Genomic DNA, 21,977 nt, shown 5'->3' with positions numbered 1-21,977 from the left:
CCACCAGAACACAGGCACCAGTCCCCTCCACCAAGAAGCCAACACAAGCCACTGAACCAACCTTACCCTCTGGGGGCTGACACCAAAAACAACAGGAACTACGAACGTGCAGCCTGCAAAAAGGAGACCCCAAACACAGTAAGTAAAGTAAAATGAGAAGACAGAGAAATACGCAACAGATGAAGGAGCAAGGTAAAAACCCACCACAACAAACAAATGAAGAGGAAACAGGCAGTCTACCTGAAAAAAAATTCAGAGTAATGATATTAAAGATGATCCAAAATCTAAAATGATAGTAAAGATGATCCAAAATCTTGGAAATAGAATGGAGAAAATACAAGAAATGTTTAACAAGGACCTAGAACAACTAAAGAGCAAGCAAACAATGATGAACAACACAATAAATGAAATTAAAAATTCTCTAGAATGAAGCATAGCAGAGTAGCTTAGGCAGCAGAACAGATAAGTGACCTGGAAGATAAAATAGTGGAAATAACTACCACAGAGCAGAATAAAGAAAAAAGAATGAAAAGAACTGAGGATGGACTCAGAGACTTCCGATACCAAAACCAGACAAAGAGGTCACAAAAAAAGAAAACTACAGGCCAATATCGCTGATGAACACAGATGCAAAAATCCTCAACAAAACACTAGCAAACAGAAGCCAGCAGCACATTAAAAGGATCATACACCATGATCAAGTGGGGTTTATCTCAGGTTTACCCCAGGAGCACATTAAAAGGATCATACATCATGATCAAGTGAGGATTTATCCCTTCATTGTATGCAAATCAATCAATGTGATACACCATATTAGCAAATGAAGGATAAAAACCATATGATAATCTCAATAGATGCAGAGAAAGCTTTCGACAAAATTCAACACCCATTTACGATAAAAACTCTCCAGAAAGTAGGCATAGAGGGAACTTACCTCAACATAATAAAGGCCAAATACGACAAACCCACAGCCAACATCGTTCTCAATGGTGAAAAACCGAAACCATTTCCACTAAGATCAGGAACAAGACAAGACTGCCAACTCTCACCACTATTATTCAACATAGTTTTGGAAGTTTTAGTCACAGCAATCAGAGAAGAAAAAGAAATAAAAGGAATCCAAATCGGAAAAGAAGTAAAACTGTCACAGTTTGCAGATGACATGATACTATACACAGAGAATCTTAAAGATGCTCCCAGAAAACTACTAGGACCAATCAATAAATTTGGTAAAGTAGCAGGATACAAAATTAATGCACAGAAATCTCTTGCATTCCTGTATACTAATGATGAAATATCTGAAAGAGAAATCAAGGAAACACTCCCATTTACCATTGCAACAAAAAAGAATAAAATACCTAGGAATAAACCTACCTAGGGAGACAAAAGACCTGTATGCAGAAAATTAAAAGACACTGATGAAAGAAATTAAAGATGATACAAACAGATGGAGAGATACACCATGTTCTTCGATTGGAAGAATCAACATTGTGAAAATGACTATACTACTCAAAGCAATCTACAGATTCAATGCAATCTCTATCAAACTACCACTGGCATTTTTCACAGAACTAGAACAAAAAATTTCACAATTTGTATGGAAACACAAAAGACCTCAAATAGCCAAAGCAATCTGGAGAAAGAAAAATGGACCTGGAGGCATCAGGCTCCCTGACTTCAGACTATACTACAAAGCTACAGTAATCAAGACAGTATGGTACTGGCACAAAAACAGAAATATAGATCAATGGAACAAGATAGAAAGCCCAGCGATAAACCCATGCACATACGGTCACCTTATCTTTGATAAAGGAGACAAGAATATACAATGGAGAAAAGACAGCCTCTTCAATAAGTGGTACTGGGAAAACTGGACAGCTATATGTAAAAGAATGAAATTAGAACACTCCCTAACACCATACACAAAAACAAACTCAAAATGGATTAAACACCTAAATGTAAGACCAGACGCTATAAAACTCTTAGAGGAAAACATAGGCAGAACACTCTATGACATAAATCACAGCAAGATCCTTTTTGACCCACCTCCTAGAGAAATTGAAATAAAAACAAAAATAAACAAATGGGACCTAATGAAACTTTAAAGCTTTTGCACAGCAAAGGAAACCATAAACAAGATGAAAATACAACCCTCAGAATGGGAGAAAATATTTGCAAACAAAGCAACTGACAAAGGATTAATCTCCCAAATATACAAGCAGCTCATGCAGCTCAATATCAAAAAAACAAACAACCCAATCCAAAACTGGGCAGAAGACCTAAATAGACATTTCTCCAAAGAACATATACAGGTTGCCAACAAACAAGTGAAAGGATGCTCAACATCACTAATCATTAGAGAAATGCAAATCAAAACTACAATGAGATATCACCTCACACCCGTCAGAATGGCCATCATCAAAAAATCTACAAACAATAAATGCTGGAGAGGGTGTGGAGAAAAGGGAACCCTCTTACACTGTTGGTGGGAATGTAAATTGACAGTCATTATGGAGAACAGTATGGAGGTTCCTTAAAAAACTAAAACTAGAACTACCATATGACCCAGTATTCCCACTACTGGACATACAATCTAAGAAAACCATAATTCAAAAAGAGTCATGTACCACAATGTTCATTGCAGCACTATTTACAATAGCCAGGACATGGTAGCAACCTAAGTGTCCATCGACAGATGAATGAATAAAGATGTGGCACATATATACAATGGAATATTACTCAGTCATAAAAAGAAATGAAATTGGTTACTTGTAGTGAGGTGGATGGACCTAGAGTCTGTCATACAGAGTGAAGTAAGTTAGAAAGAGAAAAACAAATACAGTATGCTAACATATATATATGGAATCTAAAAAACAAAACAAAAAAGGTTTTGAAGAACTTAGGGGCAGGACAGGAATAAAGATGCAGACTTAAGAGAATGGACTTGAGGACATGGGGAGGGGCAAGGGTAAGCGGAGATGAAGTGAGAGAGTGGCACTAACATACATACATTACCAAATGTAAAATAGCTAGCTAGTGGGAAGCACCCACATAGCACAGGGAGATCAGCTCATACTTTGTGACCACCTAGAGGGGTGGGATAGGGAGGGTGGGAGGGAGACGCATGAGGGAGGGGATATGGGGATCTATGTATACATAAAGCTGATTCAGTATGTTTTACAGCAGCAACTAATACAACAATGTAAAGCAATTATACTCCAATAAAGATGTTAAAAAAGAAAAATTGTCAAAAAAAAAAAAAGACATCAGACCCAAATGATAAAAGGCTAATTCTATCAGGCCTTCAAGGCACAGATAATTCTTCATTATTTGACTGTTCCAAAGCATAGAGAAAACCAGAAAATGTTTTCATACCTTTCCTGACGCTAGCATAATTCTAATACCATAGTCCAAAATCCATAATTTTAATTAGCAGACTAAGACAGAGTGCAGGATAATAGTAATCTCAGACCAATCTCATGTGTGAATATATATACAAATGTCCTAAATTAAATATTAGCAAACTGCTTCAACAGGATATTAAAAATCTTTGACTAAATATTATCCTCTGAATTCAAAATTGGTTCCACTTTTGGAAATCTATTATTATCATTATTTTACTACTAAAGTGAGAAAAATGATTATTTGGTTAAATCCCCAAAAGTCACTTCATCTGACTTAGCACTCTTTGGAAGCCAGACAGAAGAAAACTTTCTCAAAAGCAGAGCAAACATCATTCCTACTGGAGAGGTATTTCAGCTATTTACCAAAAAAGATTAACTTACCAAAATTAATACCCAGAAATCTCTTGCATTTCTATACACTGAGAGTGAAAGATCAGAAAAAGAAATTAAGGAATCAATCCCATTTACCATCTCATCAAAGAATAAAATACCTAGTAATAAGTCTACCTAAGGAGGAAAAAGACCTGTACTCTGAAAACTATAAGATGCTGATGAAAGAATCGAAGATGACACAGATAGAAAGATATACCATGTTCTTGGATTGGAAGAATCAATATTGTCAGACTGACTATACTACCCAAGGCAATCTACAGATTCAATACAATACCAATCAAATTACCAATGGCATTTTTCATAGAACTAGAACAAAAATTTTACAATTTGTATGGAAATACAAAAGACCCCAAATAGCCAAAGCAATCCTGAGAAAGAAAAATGGAGCTTGAAGAATCCAGCTCCCTGACTTCAGACTATACTATGAAGCTACAGTCATCAAAACACTATGGTACTGGCACAAAAACAGAAATACAGATCAATGGAACAGGACAGAAAGCCCAGAAACAAACCTGCACACCTATGGTCAATTAATCTACAACAAAGGAGGTAAGAATATATAATGGAGAAATAAAAGACAGTCTCTTCAATAAGTGGTGCTGGGAAAACTGGACAGCTACATGTAAAAGAATGAAATTAGAACATTCTCTAACACCATACACAAAAATAAACTCAAAATGGATTAAAGACCTAAATGTAAGACCGGATACTATAAAACTCTTAGAGGAAAACATAGGCAGAACACTCTGTGACATAAATCACAGCAAGATCTTTTTGGATCCACCTCCTACAGTAATGAAAATAAAAGCAAAAATAAACAAATGGGACCTAATGAAACTTAAAAGATTTTGCACAGCCAAGGAAACCATGAACAAAACAAAAAGACAACACACAGAATGGGAGAAAATGTTTGCAAATGTAGCGATTAATAAGGGATTAATCTCCAAAATATACAAACAGCTCATACAGCTCAATATCAAAAAACCACCCAGTCAAAAAACGGGCAGAAGACCTAAGTAGACATTTCTCCAAAGAAGACATATAGATGGTCAAAAAGCATATGAAAAGATGCTCAACGTCACTAATTATTAGAGAAATGCAAATCAAAACTACAGTGAGGTATCTATCACCTCACACCAGTAACAAAAAGTCTACAAACAGTAAATGCTGGAGAGGGTGTGGAGAAAAGGGAACCCTCCAACACTGTTGGTGGGAATGTAAACTGCTACAACCACTATGGAGAGTAGTATGGAGGTTCCTTAAAAAACTACAAATAGAGCTACCATATGACCCAGCAATCCCACTCCTGGGCATATATCTGGAGAAAACCATAATTTGAAAGGATACATGTACCCCAGTATTCACTGCAGCACTATTTACAGCAGCCAAGACATGGAAGCAACCTAAATGTCCATTGATAGAGGAATGGATAAAGAAGATGTGGTACTTATATACAAAGGAATCTTAGCCATAAAAAAGAATGAAATAATGCCATTTGCAGCAACATGGATGGACCTAAAGATTATCATACTAAGTGAAGGAAGTCAGACAAAGACAAATACCACATGATATCACTTATATGTGGAATCTTAAAAAATGATACAAATGAACTTATTTACAAAATGGAAACAGACTCACAGACTTTGAAAACAAACTTATGGTTACCAAAGGGAAAAGGAGGGGGGGTAGAGATAGATTAGGAGTTTGGGATTAACACACACACTACTATATATAAAACAGATAATCAACAAGGACCTACTGTATAGCACACAGAACTCTACTCAATAATTCTGTAATAGCCTATATGGGAAAAGACTCTGAAAAAGAATGGATATACATATATATATATAACTGAAATCACCTTGCTATACACGTGGAACTAACACAATACTGTAAATCAACTGTACTTCAATATAAAATAAAAATTAAATTAAAAAGCACTGAAACAAGATAGGGATTCCACTATTATTTATCATTTCTCTGCATAAGAAAAAAATGATATAAATTTTGCAAGAGATAAATTACCATTTTGTATAGTTTACGTATCTACCAGAAAAACCTAAGAGAATCTCCAAAACTATTAGAATATGTAAATTAAAATGCAAATCTGTAAATATAACCTAGAATTAATGGGTATGACATTAATACACATTAGCAATAAACACTTAGAAATTATCACAGTAGAGGGGTGTGATAGGTGGTCCCATTTATAGAGCAAAAATCTGTAAAATCTCTAGGCAAAAATATTTAACAAGAACTGTAAAAGAAAAAAAGAAAGAGAAAAGGAGGTAAATGAAGAGTAAACTATAAACCTGTTTTAAACAAATAAGACCTGAATAAATGAAGAGATATTTCTCTACACTGGACAAGAAAATTCCAAGGATATCAGTTCTACCCAATAGTCCAGAAACAAGACCAAATAAATAAAGGAATTTAGTATATATTAAAGGTTGCATTTTAAACCACTGGGAAATATGGTATTTTAACAACTCACTGACTATATGCCAAAAAAAATCCATCTCATACTCCAGAAAAATATACTCCAAACAGATTAAAAAGTTAAATTCAACAAGAAAATTACAGAAGTATTAGAAGAGAATACCAGAGAATATCTTTCATAACCTTGGGGTGGCAAAGGCTTTCCAAACATAAAATGCAGCCTTATACCATAAAAACACAGATTGAAAGACTGGATGACAATCAAATAAAAAGAACTATAGGGACTTCCCTGGCGGTCCAGTGGTTAAGACTCTGCTCTTTCAATGCAGGCAGCGTGGGTCGATCCTTGGTCGGGGAACTAAGATTCTACATGCTGCATGGTGCAGCTCAAAAAATAAATAAATAAACAAAATCTTTAAAATAAATAAAATAATTTAAATTTAAGAATATAAAAATTGGGCTTCCCTGGTGGCGCAGCGGTTGAGAGTCTGCCTGCTGATGCAGGGGACACAGGTTCGTGCCCCGGTCCGGGAAGATCCCACATGCTGCGGAGCGGCTGGGCCCGTGAGCCATGGCCGCTGAGTCTGTGCGTCCGGAGCCTGTGCTCCGAAATGGGAGAGGCCACAACAGTGAGAGGCCCGCGTACCGAAAAAAAAAAAAGAATATAAAAATTAAAAAAAGAACTATATATGGCAAGAAATACTAATAAATGCAAATGACAGGCTAAAATACAATGTTTATAATATACATAGTAGGTAAAGGTATAATATCCTTACTTTACACCAGAAATGAAAAGGCAAGCCATGGACAAAAAATATTCACAGTGCATGTATCTGACAAAGGACTCAGGTCCATAATATACAAAGAACTCCTACAAATCATTAAGAAAAACACGGACTGCACAATTAATAAATGGGCTGAAGACTCAAATGGGCACTTCACAAGAAAATATCCAAGCAGTCTATATACATATGAAAAGGTGTTCATTATGAGGTACTACCATACAGCCACTGAATGGCGGTGTGATCTGACATATCCACTTCGGAAAACTGTTTGACAGTTTCTACTAAAGCTAAACATATGCCTACACTAGAACCTAGCCATTCTAATCCTAAATATATACCCAAGAAAAATGAGTACATGTGTTCACAAAAAGACATGTACAAGAAAGTTCGTAACAGTTTAATAATAGCAAAATGTCAGAAACAATTCAAATGTCTCCCAACAGGAAAACAGATAAGTTACTGCATGTTCATATAATAGAATCCTACACAACAACAAAAAGAAACACACAAGAATATAACTGAATCTCAGAGATATTATGCTGAGTGAAGGAAGCCACACACAAATAAGTACATACTGTATGTGTCCATTTATCTAAAGTTCAAGAACAGGCAAAACCTGTTTTGAAGTGATGGGCTTCCTGTGGGAGTATGAAATGGATTGAGAAGGCACACAAGGAAACCTAAAGGGGTGGTACAATTTTCTGAATCTTAATTTGGGTGAAAGTACACATAAACTGTTATCAAGCAGTACCCTTAAAAGCAAACATTTAGTAAGGTGCAAAAAGCAAAAATAGAATTTTATATTAAAGAATAATTTAACATTAATTAAAGAAATTAATATGATATAAAAGGTATAAAATACTGTAAATCCACACTACAAAGCAGTAGAAAATGAGAGTCACACAGGGAAAGCAAAAGATATTAAAAGAAATAATCCACAGAAGAAATTAAAATGGCCAAAAGTCATATTAAAAGATACTTATCTTCACTAAAAATCTAAGAAATATAAACTAAAATTAATACTACTATAATACCTGTCCGGTAGCAGATATTAAGAAGGTTAATATTATCAGGAATATGGGGAAGTAAGTATGATCATACACTATCTTTGGGATTCCATTTGGTACAACATTTTTGGGTGGCGAATTTGCAATATCCGTTAATATTTTATATGGGTATATTGCAATCTCACTTCTAGGAATAAAAATGTTCACTGCAGTATTATTTGCAGTAACCAAGATCTGAAGCATTTAAATGTCCATCAGTTAGTAAGTACTTAAATAATTTATTTTATGTCCAAGTAATGAATACTACTCAGCTACTTCTGAACTGATAAAAAAAAAAACAATATCTATGATATCAAGTTAGGTGAAAAAAAGTTACAATCAATATATCCATGAGGACCTTGTTAGCTTAGAACAAAACCAAAACTCAGGTGTGTACATATCTCCCAATTTACATATTTCTAAATTTATAAATATAAACAATTATTTATAAATTGTATATTATTTACATATATAAAGTCTGGAAAAACAAATATCAAAATGTTTATAAATTATCTCTGCGTAGTAAGATTTTTAAGGATAGACTTTTAATTTTTATATACTTCCGTACTGTTTGAAAATGTTAAAGCAAGCATGTATTACTTTTATAATTAACAAAATGACTAACGGCAATAACAAAATATTTTTCCAGTTCTTTTTAATATTCATACCTGCAAAGCTTTTTCCTTCTCATTTGTCAGTTCTTGAGAATGCTTATTTGACAATGTTGCTGTGTGTGATGCCCATTCATTCCGTAACTTATCTAATTCTTGGATTTTTTCTGATAATGTCTGTAGTAGAGTTCAATATGAAATATTAAAATTCTTGAATATGTTATTAGATTGGAACATGAAAATATTTGCAAAGTATATTAAAGGAGATGGAATCACAGCTTTTTAAGACATACTCAAAGCCTTTTCTTACACAGATCTTTTTGTATTTAAAGAAATCAACATTAGAATAAAAGCAATTTTAGAGTTAAAATGGTCCACAGTTTAACAATCACTAACCTTTTAGTTAAATCTGGCTCTTCGCCTCTCAATCCTCTCCTCTGGCATTAAGAAAAAAAGAAACCCAGGGTAGACCAAGTCATAAGTAGTACAGATGATCTTAAACAACACAGGTTTGAAATGCACAGGTACGCTTATACTCAGATTTTTCTTCAAGAAATACGTACTACAATACTACACAATCCACGGTTAGTTGAATCTGATGATGTGGAACCACAGATACGGAGGGCTGACTATAAACTTATGCAAGAATTTTCAACTGTGCAGGGGGCCGGTGTCCCTAACCCGCGTGTTGTTCAAGGGTCAACTGTAGTTTACTTATACACCTAAAACCTAGAAACACAGGTTCCCAAGATGGGCCACGTGGTGCAGGACAATTTTCTACCTGAAGCCATGCAGCTTATCAGATACTTTGGTCCTCAATTTCAAGGAGTAGCTATGACTGAAATGATGATAAGCCTATCAGAGGAATTAATTCTAAACTTAACAGAAGGAAGGAAGGGAAAGATTTAGAAGACAGGAACTGAAAAGCCATTTAGACAAGAGGAATGAGGTGAATTAAAGAGGAGCAGAACATATGACAGATACTATACATTATTTAATGAAGACTTGGAGAAAATGTGTCATATACTGGGGATAACAGAAATGTTTGGATAGAATAAACTATCAAGAAGAAAAAGCATCAGATTAAGACAACTGGTAGGGGAAGGGTGGCAAAAAGAAGGGGGAATTCAATGGCAGTGTGCTTTGAAAAAAAATACACAAAAGCCTAGATTTGATTCAAGAAGCAATTCAGAACCTATGTTTGGATGACTTACAAAGACAAAATGAAATTTGAATTACCTTTTGTGTGAAATTCAGTTGCCTGGTAACATCATCTAGTGATTGTGTCAATGATAATTTTTCTTCCTATTTATAAAAATAAAAGTATGCAGCTTATAATTTAATTTAATCATCTGTAGCTGTGCTACTCAAAGTGCAGCAAAGTAAGCATCAGTACCACCCTGGGAGTTTGTCAGAAATACAGAATCTCAGGCTCCACCTCAAACCTTCTGAGTTAGAATCTGCACGAGCAAGATCCCTAGAAGATTTGCCTAACCCTTAAATCTTGAGATGCACTGATCCATAGTGTTTGACTAAAAAGACTTTCTGAAAACTCTTACAAGGCATCCCAATGTTGTTTCCTTGTGCTACATACCTTATATAGTTATAGAGCACTTTCTAATCTTCAAGACACTTCCATATATTTTATCTCATTTAAGACAGCCTAGAGAGGGTACATATTTCCATACATATCTACCAGCTGATGAAACCAAGACACCAAGAGTTTAAGTGACTGCTCAAGGTCACAGAAAATCAGTAAAAATCCTGGGACCTCAGTTTCTCAATTCCTGGTCCAGTTCTATCCTGTTGTACCTTAACTAAAACAATAAAGTCAGTACATGCTATAAAAATTTCCTGGGGGCTTCCCTGGTGGTGCAGTGGTTGAGAGTCTGCCTGCCGATGCAGGGGACACGGGTTCATGCCCTGGTCCGAGAAGATCCCACATGCCGCGGAGCGGCTGGGCCCGTAAGCCATGGCCGCTGAGCCTGCGTGTCTGGAGCCTGTGCTCCACAACAGGAGAGGCCACAACAGTGAGAGGTCTGCATACCGCAAAAAAAAAAAAAAAAAAAAAAAAAAAAAATTCCTGTACATCTTTAAAAGAACTTTATTCAGAAAACAAAATCTAATAGCAATATAGCTTTTCAGTGGTTTATCAGAGAGCTCTGGGACTTATTTAAAAGATTAACTTAAATTTAAATCTTACCTTGCTACATTTCAAACAGTCTGCTAGAAACTTCTTTATTTCCACATCATTTCCAGGTAACAGTTTTAATGAAAGGTGTGTAAGATGCTTAAAAGGATTTGTCTCTACCACATTTAAAAAAGCAGGTGAGTTATCCAAAATAGCTTCTGGAGAAACTAACTGTAGCAAAAACCTTTGAAAACAAAGTGTGACATAACACATTTATGAGACAGTGAAACTCTCCCATTGAATCATGAGCTCTATTGGATCATCAATGATTAAAAGGATCAGAAAAGGGAGCATACTGGAATCATAGGAGCCAATATGAAAGGATTCCCAACGGTAAAATTGGATTAATTAGTGTAAACAGTAAAATGGAGATTTATCTATTGATTGAAAACAATGAATATATAAATGTCCACGAGTTCACAATGAGAAACAGATGAGGAGAAGAAAACAAAACACTAAAAACAAAAACAAATCAAAAACCCACTGAAACCACAAAAGTAACTAGAGTAACAACTCCTTACTCTGAAAACTGACAATTTAAAAGTAAGAATTGAGCATGTATCCTTTCCTGTATGAATTTTCAGAGTAATCAAATAGCTCTAATTGATAAAGGAAAGTTCTTCTTTATAGAAGAATTATATCTAATAAATATAGGAAGAATGATGGAACTGGAAAAGCATAATTTTATAGTTGCTAATTAATTCAAACAAGAATCGTCAATTGATGAAATTTATACATAAAAGGTTTGGGAGCTTTACAAGGAAAGGATCACGTGTTACACTAAACAAATACAGATATATGTGCACACAAAATCTTATTCTTCCCTTTTTCCAAGTTCATTACAAAAACATATACTTGAACACTAGCAACAAAACTATCAAAAAGAGAAACTAAGGAAACAATCTCATTTACAACTGCACCAAAAGGAATAAAATTTCTAGGAATAAACCTACCTAAAGAGATAAAAGACCTGTATTCAGAAAACTGTAAGACAAGACACTGATGAAAGACATCGAAGACGATACAGTCAGATGGAAAGATATACCATGTTCATGCACTGAAAGAATCAATACTGTTAAAATGACCATACTACCCAAGGCAATCTTCAGATTCAATGCAATCCCTATCCAAATACCACGGGCATTTTTCACAGAACTAGAATAAAAAAAAAGTTTTAATTTATATGGAAACACAGAAGACCCTGAATAGGCAAAACAATCTTGAGAAAGAAGAACACAGTTGGAGGAATCATACTTCCTGACTTCAGACCATACTACAAAGCTACAGTAGTCAAGACAGTAGTATTGGCACCAAAACAGACACATAGATCAATGGAACAGAACAGAGAGCCCAGAAATAAACCCACACACTTATGGTTAATTAATCTACGATAAAGGAGGCAAGAATATACAATGGGGAAAGACAGTCTCTTCAATAAGTAGTGCTGGAAAAACTGGACAGCTACATGTACAAGAACAAAACAGAAAATTCTCTAACAGCACATAAAAAAATAAAACTCAGAATGGATTAAAGACCTAAATGTAAGGCCGGAAACCATAAAACTCCTAGAAGAGAACATAGGCAGAACACTTTCTGACATAAATTGTAGAAATATTTTTTAGATCTATCTCCTAAAAGAAAAGGAAATAAAAGCAAAAATAAACAAATGGGACCTAATTAAATTTAAAAAGCTTTTGCACAATGTAAGAAAACTATCAACAAAACAAAAAGACAACCCACTGAATGGGAGAAAATATTTGCAAATGTTATGACCAAGGAAGGGCTAATATCCAAAATACATAAACAGCTTATATAACTTAATATCAAAAAAACAAACAACCTGAAAAACAAACAAACAAACAAACAAACAACCTGACAAAAAAATGGGCAGAAGACCTGAACAGACATTTTTTCAAAGACATACCGATGGCCAAAAAGAACATGAAAAGATGCTCAACATGGCTAATCATCAGGTAAATGCAAATCAAAACCACAATGAGATACTACCTCACACCTGTCAGAATGGCTATCATCAAAAAGAACACAAATAACAAATGTTGACGAGCATGTGGAGAACAGGGAACCCTCCTACACTCTTGGTGGAAATGTAAATTAGTGCAGCCACTGTGGAAAACAGTAGGGAGGTGTCTCAAAAAACTAAAAACAGACCTACCTTATGACCCAGCAATTCCATTCCTGGGTACATATCCAAATCAAACAAAAACACTAATTCTAAAAGATACACGTACCCCAATGTTCATAGCAGCATTGTTTACAATTGCCAAGATATGGAAGCAACCTAAGTGTCCATCAACAGATGAATGGATCAAGAAGATGTGGTATATATACACAATAGAGTACAAAAAAGAATGAAATTTGTCATTTACAACAACATGGATAGACCTAGAGGGTATTATGCTAAGTGAAATAAGTCAGGAAAGACAAATACTGTATGATATCACTTATATGAGGAATCTAAAAAATACAACAAACTAGTGAATATAACAAAAAAGAAACAGACACAGATATAGAGAACAAACTAGTGGTTACCAGTAGGTAGAGGGAAGGGGGGAGGTGCAATATAGGCGTAGAGGATTAAGAGGTACAAACTGCTATGTATAAAATAAATAAGCTACAAGGATATATTGCACAACCCAGGGAATATAGCCAATATTTTATAATAACTATAAATGGAATATAACCTTTGGAAAAAATATATATTTGATGCTGTTAAACATTTCAGGTAACTTTAATGGCTTTGCCAAAACATGAAAATTAAGGGGCAAATATTTCTGATTTTATAAATTTGAGATTTATGAACCTCTCACCACAGCTTTGAAAACAGACAGAGGTACTTATATAGAATATTTTCCCATCAAGTTGTCTTACAAAGAAGAGTCTGTCTTTAGGGAAGTTTAATGATATAGTGCTCTCCTGAGACTTACCTTGGAATTTCTTTGGCATGTTCTTGAGTACACTGCTGAAGGAGATCTATGAATTTTTGTGGGAAAGCTGAGAAGTCTATCAGAAGACCTTGCTGGAATTTTAAACTATACAGAAGACAGGAAAAGAAATTCTTTTAGAATTTTAATTACTGTATTTAATTACAAATAACATCCTGAAAGACTATTCTTTTATTTACTGAACACACATTATAATCAAGAATGAAGCTAGGGAACTTTGATTTTTATAGAGTTTATTCAATGGGAGGGAAAAGGTCAATAAATCTAGCTAAAGCTCCAAACTTCTGAGCTGTTAAGCAAAATGCTGATAATCTATCAAATATTTATTTTCAAAAACAGCCTGAATAATTACAGTATAAATAGTCCAGTGTTCCCAAAATGCCTAAATGTTTCTAATAGGTATGTGTTTCAAAGAGGATAGTACCGATACATTCACAAAACATAAAAATTTACTTATTCCTAGATCAAAGACCAGAAAAATAAATATAGTTACCTCTGAAAATCTTCCTCTGATATAACAAGGTTATACAGAAAAAATGGATCAGTATCATCAGTCAGACGGATAACTAAATCCTAAAAGAAAGATTGTTATTTTTAATGTTTTCAGTAGATTTGGCTTTTAGAGTAATTTCTTCCTTCTTGGAAATGAAATCATCTAGTATTATCAACATATCACTGTTATAGTTCAGACAGCTGTCTTCTGGTGCTGCTGGGTTTTCATTGGTCTTTGGAGACTTTAGCATCTTAAATAGGGTTAAATATTCTGCTCCTTGAGAGCCACATGGAGTGGAAGGTGAGAAGGAAAGGGGTCTATAAAAGCTAATTAAATGCTAGGAGTTGTAAGTTGAAGAATATATCATTCTATCAGAGGCTTAAGAAAGTTTAGACCCAGCCCTTGCTGCACTATGATACCATAACAAAAGTATTCTTTACCACTGATCATATCATAATCAATTATATTTTCAGTTTCCCTCAAGTTAATTGTCTGGTATTTCCGAAGTGGTAAATACATCAGTAGAAATGACAAACAATCATCTACCCTAGATAAGAAAGGAACATTTGTCTCTCAGGCAGAGGACAGGGGTATCAGGTGACAGGCTGTCAGGGCTTCTTCCTAAGAGCCTACCTATTCTCTCCCACTCTTAAGTGGCCACTGATGTGGAACCCTATCTGTTTTCAGTTTCAAATGAAGTGAATACCTTTCATAAAGACCATTTTATCACAGCAGCTAAAGCTGACAGAAAAGTACACAAAAATTATGTATTTCAGAGCACACTGGCACAAGGAAAACACGACTAGCAAGATGATGGGCTAACAGATTAAGTTTCTACTTAGAAATAATATCTACTTGTGGCTACTGAGGAACCACTAGGGTCCTAGAAAAATCTAAACCACTTTTATGAGTAGAGCTCATAAAATGAAAAGGTACAGTAGGCATAGGAATAACATGTAAGAAGTATAATATATAATCTCTACCCTAGAAAATTAGCAACCTAGGTGTTTGCTCTGCTTCAGAAGGCACTGTTTCTTAAAGCAGCTTCTATTTAAGTATTTCTTGAAATCCACCCCAAGATGCTATAAAAAACTGAAGCTGCTACTAACACCATTAGATCCTTGAATATGTACAGGGAAAGCTATGACAGAGAAAACAGATGTATTTCTTAGCCCTCCATTCTATATCCTCATTTCTGTTAATGACTCATACTTTTAAATCAGATTAGAATGATGTTCTAAACACCTCTCTTCAAAAGGCAAAAAGATTCAAAACTATCTCCCTGCAGTGCTTCAATTCATTCTGTTCTCACATTTACATGAAACGCCAATTCTACAGAGTAGCAATATATATTCTAGCAACTTAAAAAAGTGTAATGGGGGAATTCCCTGGAGGTCCAGTGGTTAGGCCTCTGAGTTTCCACTGCAAGGGGGCACGGGCACAGGTTTGATCCCTGGTGGGGTTCGATCCCTGGTCTGGGAACTAAGATCCGGCAAACCACAAGGGGTGGTCAAAAAAAAGTGCAATGCGGCAAACCTAAGGAGACTGTTGTCCCAATCCCCAATTCTTGCATGCTTTAGGAATATATGATATAATAATCTCTCAGTTGTTGTCTTAGTAGGTTCTACCACCCCAGATCTGCAAGTTATAAAATGGCCCCAAATTAAAAAGCAAGATGATGTAACAAAAGATCTCACATTCTTAAAGAACAAAAATAATTATAATGTACAGAATTACCATATCTCAAAAAAAGAAAAATATTTATTTCAAAAGAAATAAATACCAACCTTTCTGTGAACTGGATTAGAAACTGATTGTAGTTCAATGCTCAGTCTAATACTCACTCTCCTGTATGAAAAGATATGCCCAACTATCAGAAACATTCACATGAAATGAATTATTACTACCATTTGTATAGCTAACATTTTCCATCTTAAGCCACAAGATCCTCCACAGGTTGTCCCTAAATTATGAACAGATGTTTGGAAAGCACCCTGGATTTGAAGTTTAAGTTCCTATTTTTCTACAAGTAAGCAATGAGGTTTTTAACCTGAGGATAAATTTTTCTCTCCTGTAAAAAGAGGTTGTCGTGAGGATTACATGAGATAAATGATGTGGAATGCCTACTGTTAGCCTGGTATACAACCTTACTGGCCTGATTCTCAAATAACATCTACTGAAAGATAAACCATCAGTTTTATAACAATTTTTCACATTAAAAAATACCACCTGAAATGACCAAATTGATTTATGAGAGATTTCATTTGAAAATTTTAAAGTGTGAATAATATTAAAATACTTTAATGTTTACAACAAAGGAAATAAGAAAACATGTTCACTTCCCTTATGCATACACAAAAAAATTTTTTTTCAGATTCACAAACTACATCTGATCAATAGACTCTCTATGCAATATATCCACAGAAGTATGGTCAACAAGTTTATTATCTATCTAATCCCAGAGTAAATCTAAACCCTAAAGGGAAAAAACCATAGTGTTACACATTCTATACTGCATCTTAGAAAACCCAGTATTGAACAGAGGCATATAAATAAAGGTGCTCATAAACATTAATTAAACTGAGCAAAAATGTTTAAATAATTCAGGAAACAAAGGAGAAATGGTGAAAAACATCTCTGCATAAGTGCTTCTCAAATTATTCTGCTAGAATTAAATAACAATGGTCTTTCCCTAATGTGAAGGGAAAATAAACTAACAAATTGAATTTGTTCAGTTTTAAGTTATTCTTTTAAAGATGTTTTAAACTTTTTCCACATTCTACTACTTCTACAGAAGTACAGACAGAGTAACCGAGTGTTGATGGAAAAACTTGGTAATAGTTGACTAAAGCTAGATTCAATTGTTTAGTTTTTTTTATGCTCTGACTTGTAATTTATATTGGTTAAATACATGTCATTTTAGTTAAATTTCTTATTAAACATATGACTGGATATTAAATCTTAGTTCACATGACGAGGTTACCATAACTTGTATATTATCTAAAAAGGAACAAGGAGCACTGGTAAACACCACAAAGGTAGGAAGAATTACCTTTAAAACAAGAGAATGTTTTGTTTCTGTCTCTCTAGTATCCAAAGCAATGTATGTGAAACAGATTAAACTCCTACTCCAATTCCACTTAAATTAAGTGTTCTTGTGGGGCAGGAAGAAACCTTTCAATTCCCTAACTTATAAAAAAAGTGGAAAAAAAGTGAACTGAGTTAGGTTTGTGAGGGCCTTTTCAGCTCTACAATGTCATTATGTTTCGTTTTCATCTTTTGAAGTTTTTTTTTTTTTTTTTTTTTGCGGTACGCAGGCCTCTCACTGTTGTGGCCTCTCCCGTTGCAGAGCACAGGCTCCGGACGCACAGGCTCAGCGGCCATGACTCACGGGCCTAGCTGCTCCGCGGCATGTGGGATCCTCGCATGTGGGATCCTCCCGGACCGGGGCACGAACCCGTGTCCCCTGCATAGGCAGGCAGACTCTCAACCACTGCGCCACCAGGGAAGCCCCTTTTTAAGTTTTTTTCTAGTACATACTGCCATAGTGATATGACACTGTGGTTGATAACTTTACACTTTTAAAAGTGTGTCACACTTGATAAATTTGTAAAAACATTCAAGAAGCATCCATTAAATAAAGTATTCTCTACATAATACTGGAAGTTTTATTACTATGATAAATTTCCAATCATATTAATGATTTTGTTGCATATATTCCAAAAGCCTATATGCATTAGATGCTGGGGGGAAAAAGAGGAGGAGAAGCCCATAGATTAAAACTATTCCCCACGTTTACTTCAAAAACCTCCAGAGAAATATCTTGTAGAAAAGCATGAGCTTTCAGAGGATCTGAAATCACAAATCTTACTTCCTCCACTGTAATGGTTAATGTCATAGGAACAATATAAAACGAAGTTTAAAAAACAATTTTAAAAATGCTATTTTTCAAAATAAATGTCACATTCTGAACAATGCATAAATCTGCATAACATTCTCCCTGTCAGTTAGATTCAGCAGAACTGGATTCTAGCCCACCTCTGCCACATAGTAGCTGTGACCTTAAACTCTCAATTCAAACAAAAGCTACTCTAAGCCAGGTACTATGCTGGGTGCTAGGGATACAAACAGAAATAAACATGGTTCATGTTCTCAAATTGAGATCAGATTAAATGACTTTACCCTAAGGTTTGCTTCTGATTGTATTTTAAAGCTTCAAGAGAGAGGAGGGAATGGTTACTAGCACTTACCAATTCATTCACTACTGAGTGCCTGCTAGACACTTTGCTTATATCGTCTTATTTAACAACAATAATGCCAAGTAAATATTATCTCTGCCTTACAAAGGAAGAAGCTGAGATGCACAGAATTACAAATTTCGTTAAGGTCACACTGCAGAGCCCAAATTAGAACTCAGACTTTTCACCTACACCATGCTAATAAATGATTAAGGACAATTAATATCAACTTAGGCAACTTTGAAAAGGTCCCTATAGCAAAAGAATTTTAAGACAGACCTAGAAAGTTATGAAAGAAAAAGCATTTGAGGTATCAGGAAAAAACGGAGTAAAGGTATGATATTGAGAGAATATAGGGTACACTTGGGATAACAAGTAGTCCTGTGTGACTACTATATTGGATAGAGGAGCGTAGGGAAAAAAAAAATGAAAAAGCAGGTTGGTGTCAAACCATGGGCTTCAAAATTTTGCATCACTTTCCTCCAGACAGAGTTCTCTGAGCACCACCACGTCCTCAACTGAAGTCCCTTTTTCTCTATGACTTTAATTCATTTACATTACTTCATGCATTAATCATACTTTAATAATAGCTTATGTTTACTGAATGCTCATTAAGTTCCAGGCGCTGTTCTAAACACTTTATATGTATTAACTTATTTAATACATGCTCATAATAATCCCACAGGTAGGTACTTTTATTTTTATCAATTTAAAGATGAGGCACAGAGAAGTAAGAAAAATTGTACAAAAGCAAGCAGTAAGTGGTAGAACTGGAATTTAAACCCAGACAGGGACTTCCCTGGTGGTCCAGTGGTTAAGAATCTGCCTTCCAATGCAGGGGACATGGGTTAGATCCCTGGTCAGGGAACTAAGATCCCACATACTGCGGGGCAACGGAGACCACACGCCACAACTAGAGAGTCCGCATGCTGCAACTATAGAGCCCATGAGCCACAACTAGACAGCCCGTGTGCCGCAACCAAGACCCAACGTAGCCAAAAAATAAATTAAAAAAAAAAAAAAACCCAGACAATGTGGCTCCATAACCTGAACTATTTTTTTTAATGTACAAAACAGAGGGATTATATATCCTTTTTTTAATTGAACTATAGTTAATTTACAATGTTGTGTTAATTTCTGCTGTACAGCAAAGTGATTCAGTGATAAATATATATATTTTTTCATATTCTTTTCCATTATGGTTTATCATCGGATATTGAATATGGTTCCCTGTGCTATACAGTAAGACCTTGTTGTTTATCAGAGCCTGAACTCTTAACCAGTGCTGTGCTGCCTCTCAAAGGAAGATATTTTTGTTTCCCCTGTTAAAGTGTGAGTTCCTTGAGGACTAGAATGAAAATTGTTTTTTTGCTCTTGCTGCCGTTGGAGGAAGGTGGTGAGGAGGAAGGGAGCTTCTCAGCACCTAGGACAGTGCCTGGTACGCAGTAGGCATTCATAAATATTTGTTGAGCTGAACTGGCCTTGACTACTTTTAACTAAAGAGTCTGGACTGTTTTTCCTATAAGTCAAGGGTCAGCAAACTTTAGTTGTAAAAGGCCATATAGTAAATATTTTAGGCTTTGCAGGCTATAAGGTCTGTCACATTTATTCATTTCTGCCCTTATACCACAAAAGCAGCAACAGACAATTCTTAAACAAATGAGAATAGCTAAATTTAATAAAACTTTATTTACAAAAAAAGGTAGTGGGCTATCTGGCCCACGGGCTCTAGTTTTCTGACTCCTGCTATAGGTGATACGAATATACGAAAAGTTTCTAGACAGAGAGTCTAAAAATGCTGAAACTGTGTTTTAAGAAGATAACTGTGATGACAATGTAGTGAGATGGAGAAGAGCTAGGAGTTTCAACATTGGGATCAGGAATTACGCCCTCCCTTTCTTTTATCTTTCTGTAATCATTCTAGAACACAGCTGTCCACAAATATAAGGCATATATGTAATATTTAATTTTCTAGAAGCCACATTAAAAAATTAAAAGAAACAAATAAATTAATATTTAATTAACCCTATATATCATTTTTGTCACCTTAACACATAATCAATATAAAAACTGAAATATTTTACGTTCCTTTTTTCTCCTAGTAAGTCTTCAAAGTACAACATGCAACTTACTCTTATGCACATCAGTTCAGCTTAGCTCCATTTCAAATGTCCAACAATCACAGTGGCTCCCATACTGGGCAGCACAAAAGAATGATCAACTAACCTATAGATCTGCATTTACAGCTGCTGGTCTTGGTACCATCTCCTTGCCTGGCCTGCCAATTGATTCTGAATCGAATTCTGCACTATATACTACTTTCACATTACTGGCAGCTCAATATAGCAATGTCTTCGTTTTTTATATGTCACATTTCCACACCATTTAGCCTTCACACACATTTTCACACCTGATCCTCCTAACAACCAACCATGTAGGTAGGCCTGCTATATCAGCTTTACAAAGGAGGAAACTTACAGTTCAGAGAAGTTAAGAGACAGCTGACACTCAGTGGTGGAACTGAGACAAAATTGAAATCTCCTGACTTCCAGCCAGATCTCTCTATTTAAGCCTCAACAGCACCACCTCTTTAGTCAGTTGTAATTTCGCATTTACCTGTGAGACTGGCCTTTACTTCCTCCCCCACTGGACTGTGAACTCCACGAACACAAGGACTTTTTCCTGACCATTGTATCCCCAGGGCCCAGCAAGGCGTTTTGCAAGTATGCAGTATTTGTTGAATGAAAAAATGAATGGATGAAATTGTAGTTTTCCCCAACTGTCTTTAGTCTATTAAACGTAATCTATTTTTAGTAACTAATGTGAAAAAAAGGCAATATACCATAAAGTTGATTTTTTTTAAGTCGAAGCTTAAATTTATTTCCAATATAATTCAAAGAAGAAAGAAAGAAAAAAAAAAAAGGCTGGGAGCCAAGGCCTGAGTTCTAGTGCCCGCCCTGCTGTAAACTCGTAAGCCCTCGAGTAAATGAAGTTCTCTGGGCCAGAGTTCTTACCTGTCAAAAAGAGAGAAAAGGGCTATACTGTCCACGAGAATGTTCAGCGATAAGATCTTTTTTTTTTTAACGTGATGCAGGTCAGCGTCCCATTTCTCACACCCTTCCCTCCTCAGCAACGGCGGACTTGGTGAGAGGTAGCCACTAGGTCCCAGCTAGGTCTCCCTCCACGTCCCGGGGACTCCTGCCGGACACCCAGCCGCACGCCGGGGCCCACTGGCTGGAGCCGCCATCTTTCCCCCTTGGCCCGACCCCAACCGCCATCCGCGGGCACGGGGTAACGCTGACCTCACCTCTCCTCGCAGTCTTTGCATTTCACTTGCAACGGGACGAGGTGCTGGAAGAGAACCTGGCTCATGCTGAACCGCTTCCCCGGCAGGTGTGCGGGAAACTCCAAGTG

At 35.7% G+C, this 21,977-nt stretch overlaps 1 protein-coding gene across 2 annotated transcripts in view; it reads right to left on the bottom strand.

Annotated features, from left to right (window-relative positions):
* Positions 1 to 21,950, bottom strand: part of SASS6 (SAS-6 centriolar assembly protein) — a gene marked incomplete at its 5' end in the record, with an annotated part of 51,638 nt that extends 29,688 nt beyond the window's left edge. Inside the window, 7 exons of one of the 2 annotated variants that reach the window (XM_082650764.1) lie at positions 8,736 to 8,855; positions 9,918 to 9,983; positions 10,882 to 11,053; positions 13,815 to 13,919; positions 14,326 to 14,405; positions 16,113 to 16,173; positions 21,871 to 21,950. In XM_082650764.1, coding sequence (XP_082506890.1) covers positions 8,736 to 8,855; positions 9,918 to 9,983; positions 10,882 to 11,053; positions 13,815 to 13,919; positions 14,326 to 14,405; positions 16,113 to 16,173; positions 21,871 to 21,935 — 669 coding nt within the window. The remainder of the gene's footprint in view (positions 1 to 8,735; positions 8,856 to 9,917; positions 9,984 to 10,881; positions 11,054 to 13,814; positions 13,920 to 14,325; positions 14,406 to 16,112; positions 16,174 to 21,870) is intronic. The other variant, XM_082650765.1, reaches the window with a different exon arrangement.
* Between the last annotated feature and the right edge of the window lie 27 nt (positions 21,951 to 21,977).

The sequence above is a fragment of the Grampus griseus genome (genome assembly GCF_964374135.1).
Source record: "Grampus griseus genome assembly, chromosome: 1".
Classification (NCBI taxonomy): domain Eukaryota; kingdom Metazoa; phylum Chordata; class Mammalia; order Artiodactyla; family Delphinidae; genus Grampus; species Grampus griseus.
Note: the sequence above shows the minus strand (reverse complement) of the source record. Positions and strands in the feature narration are given on the sequence as shown.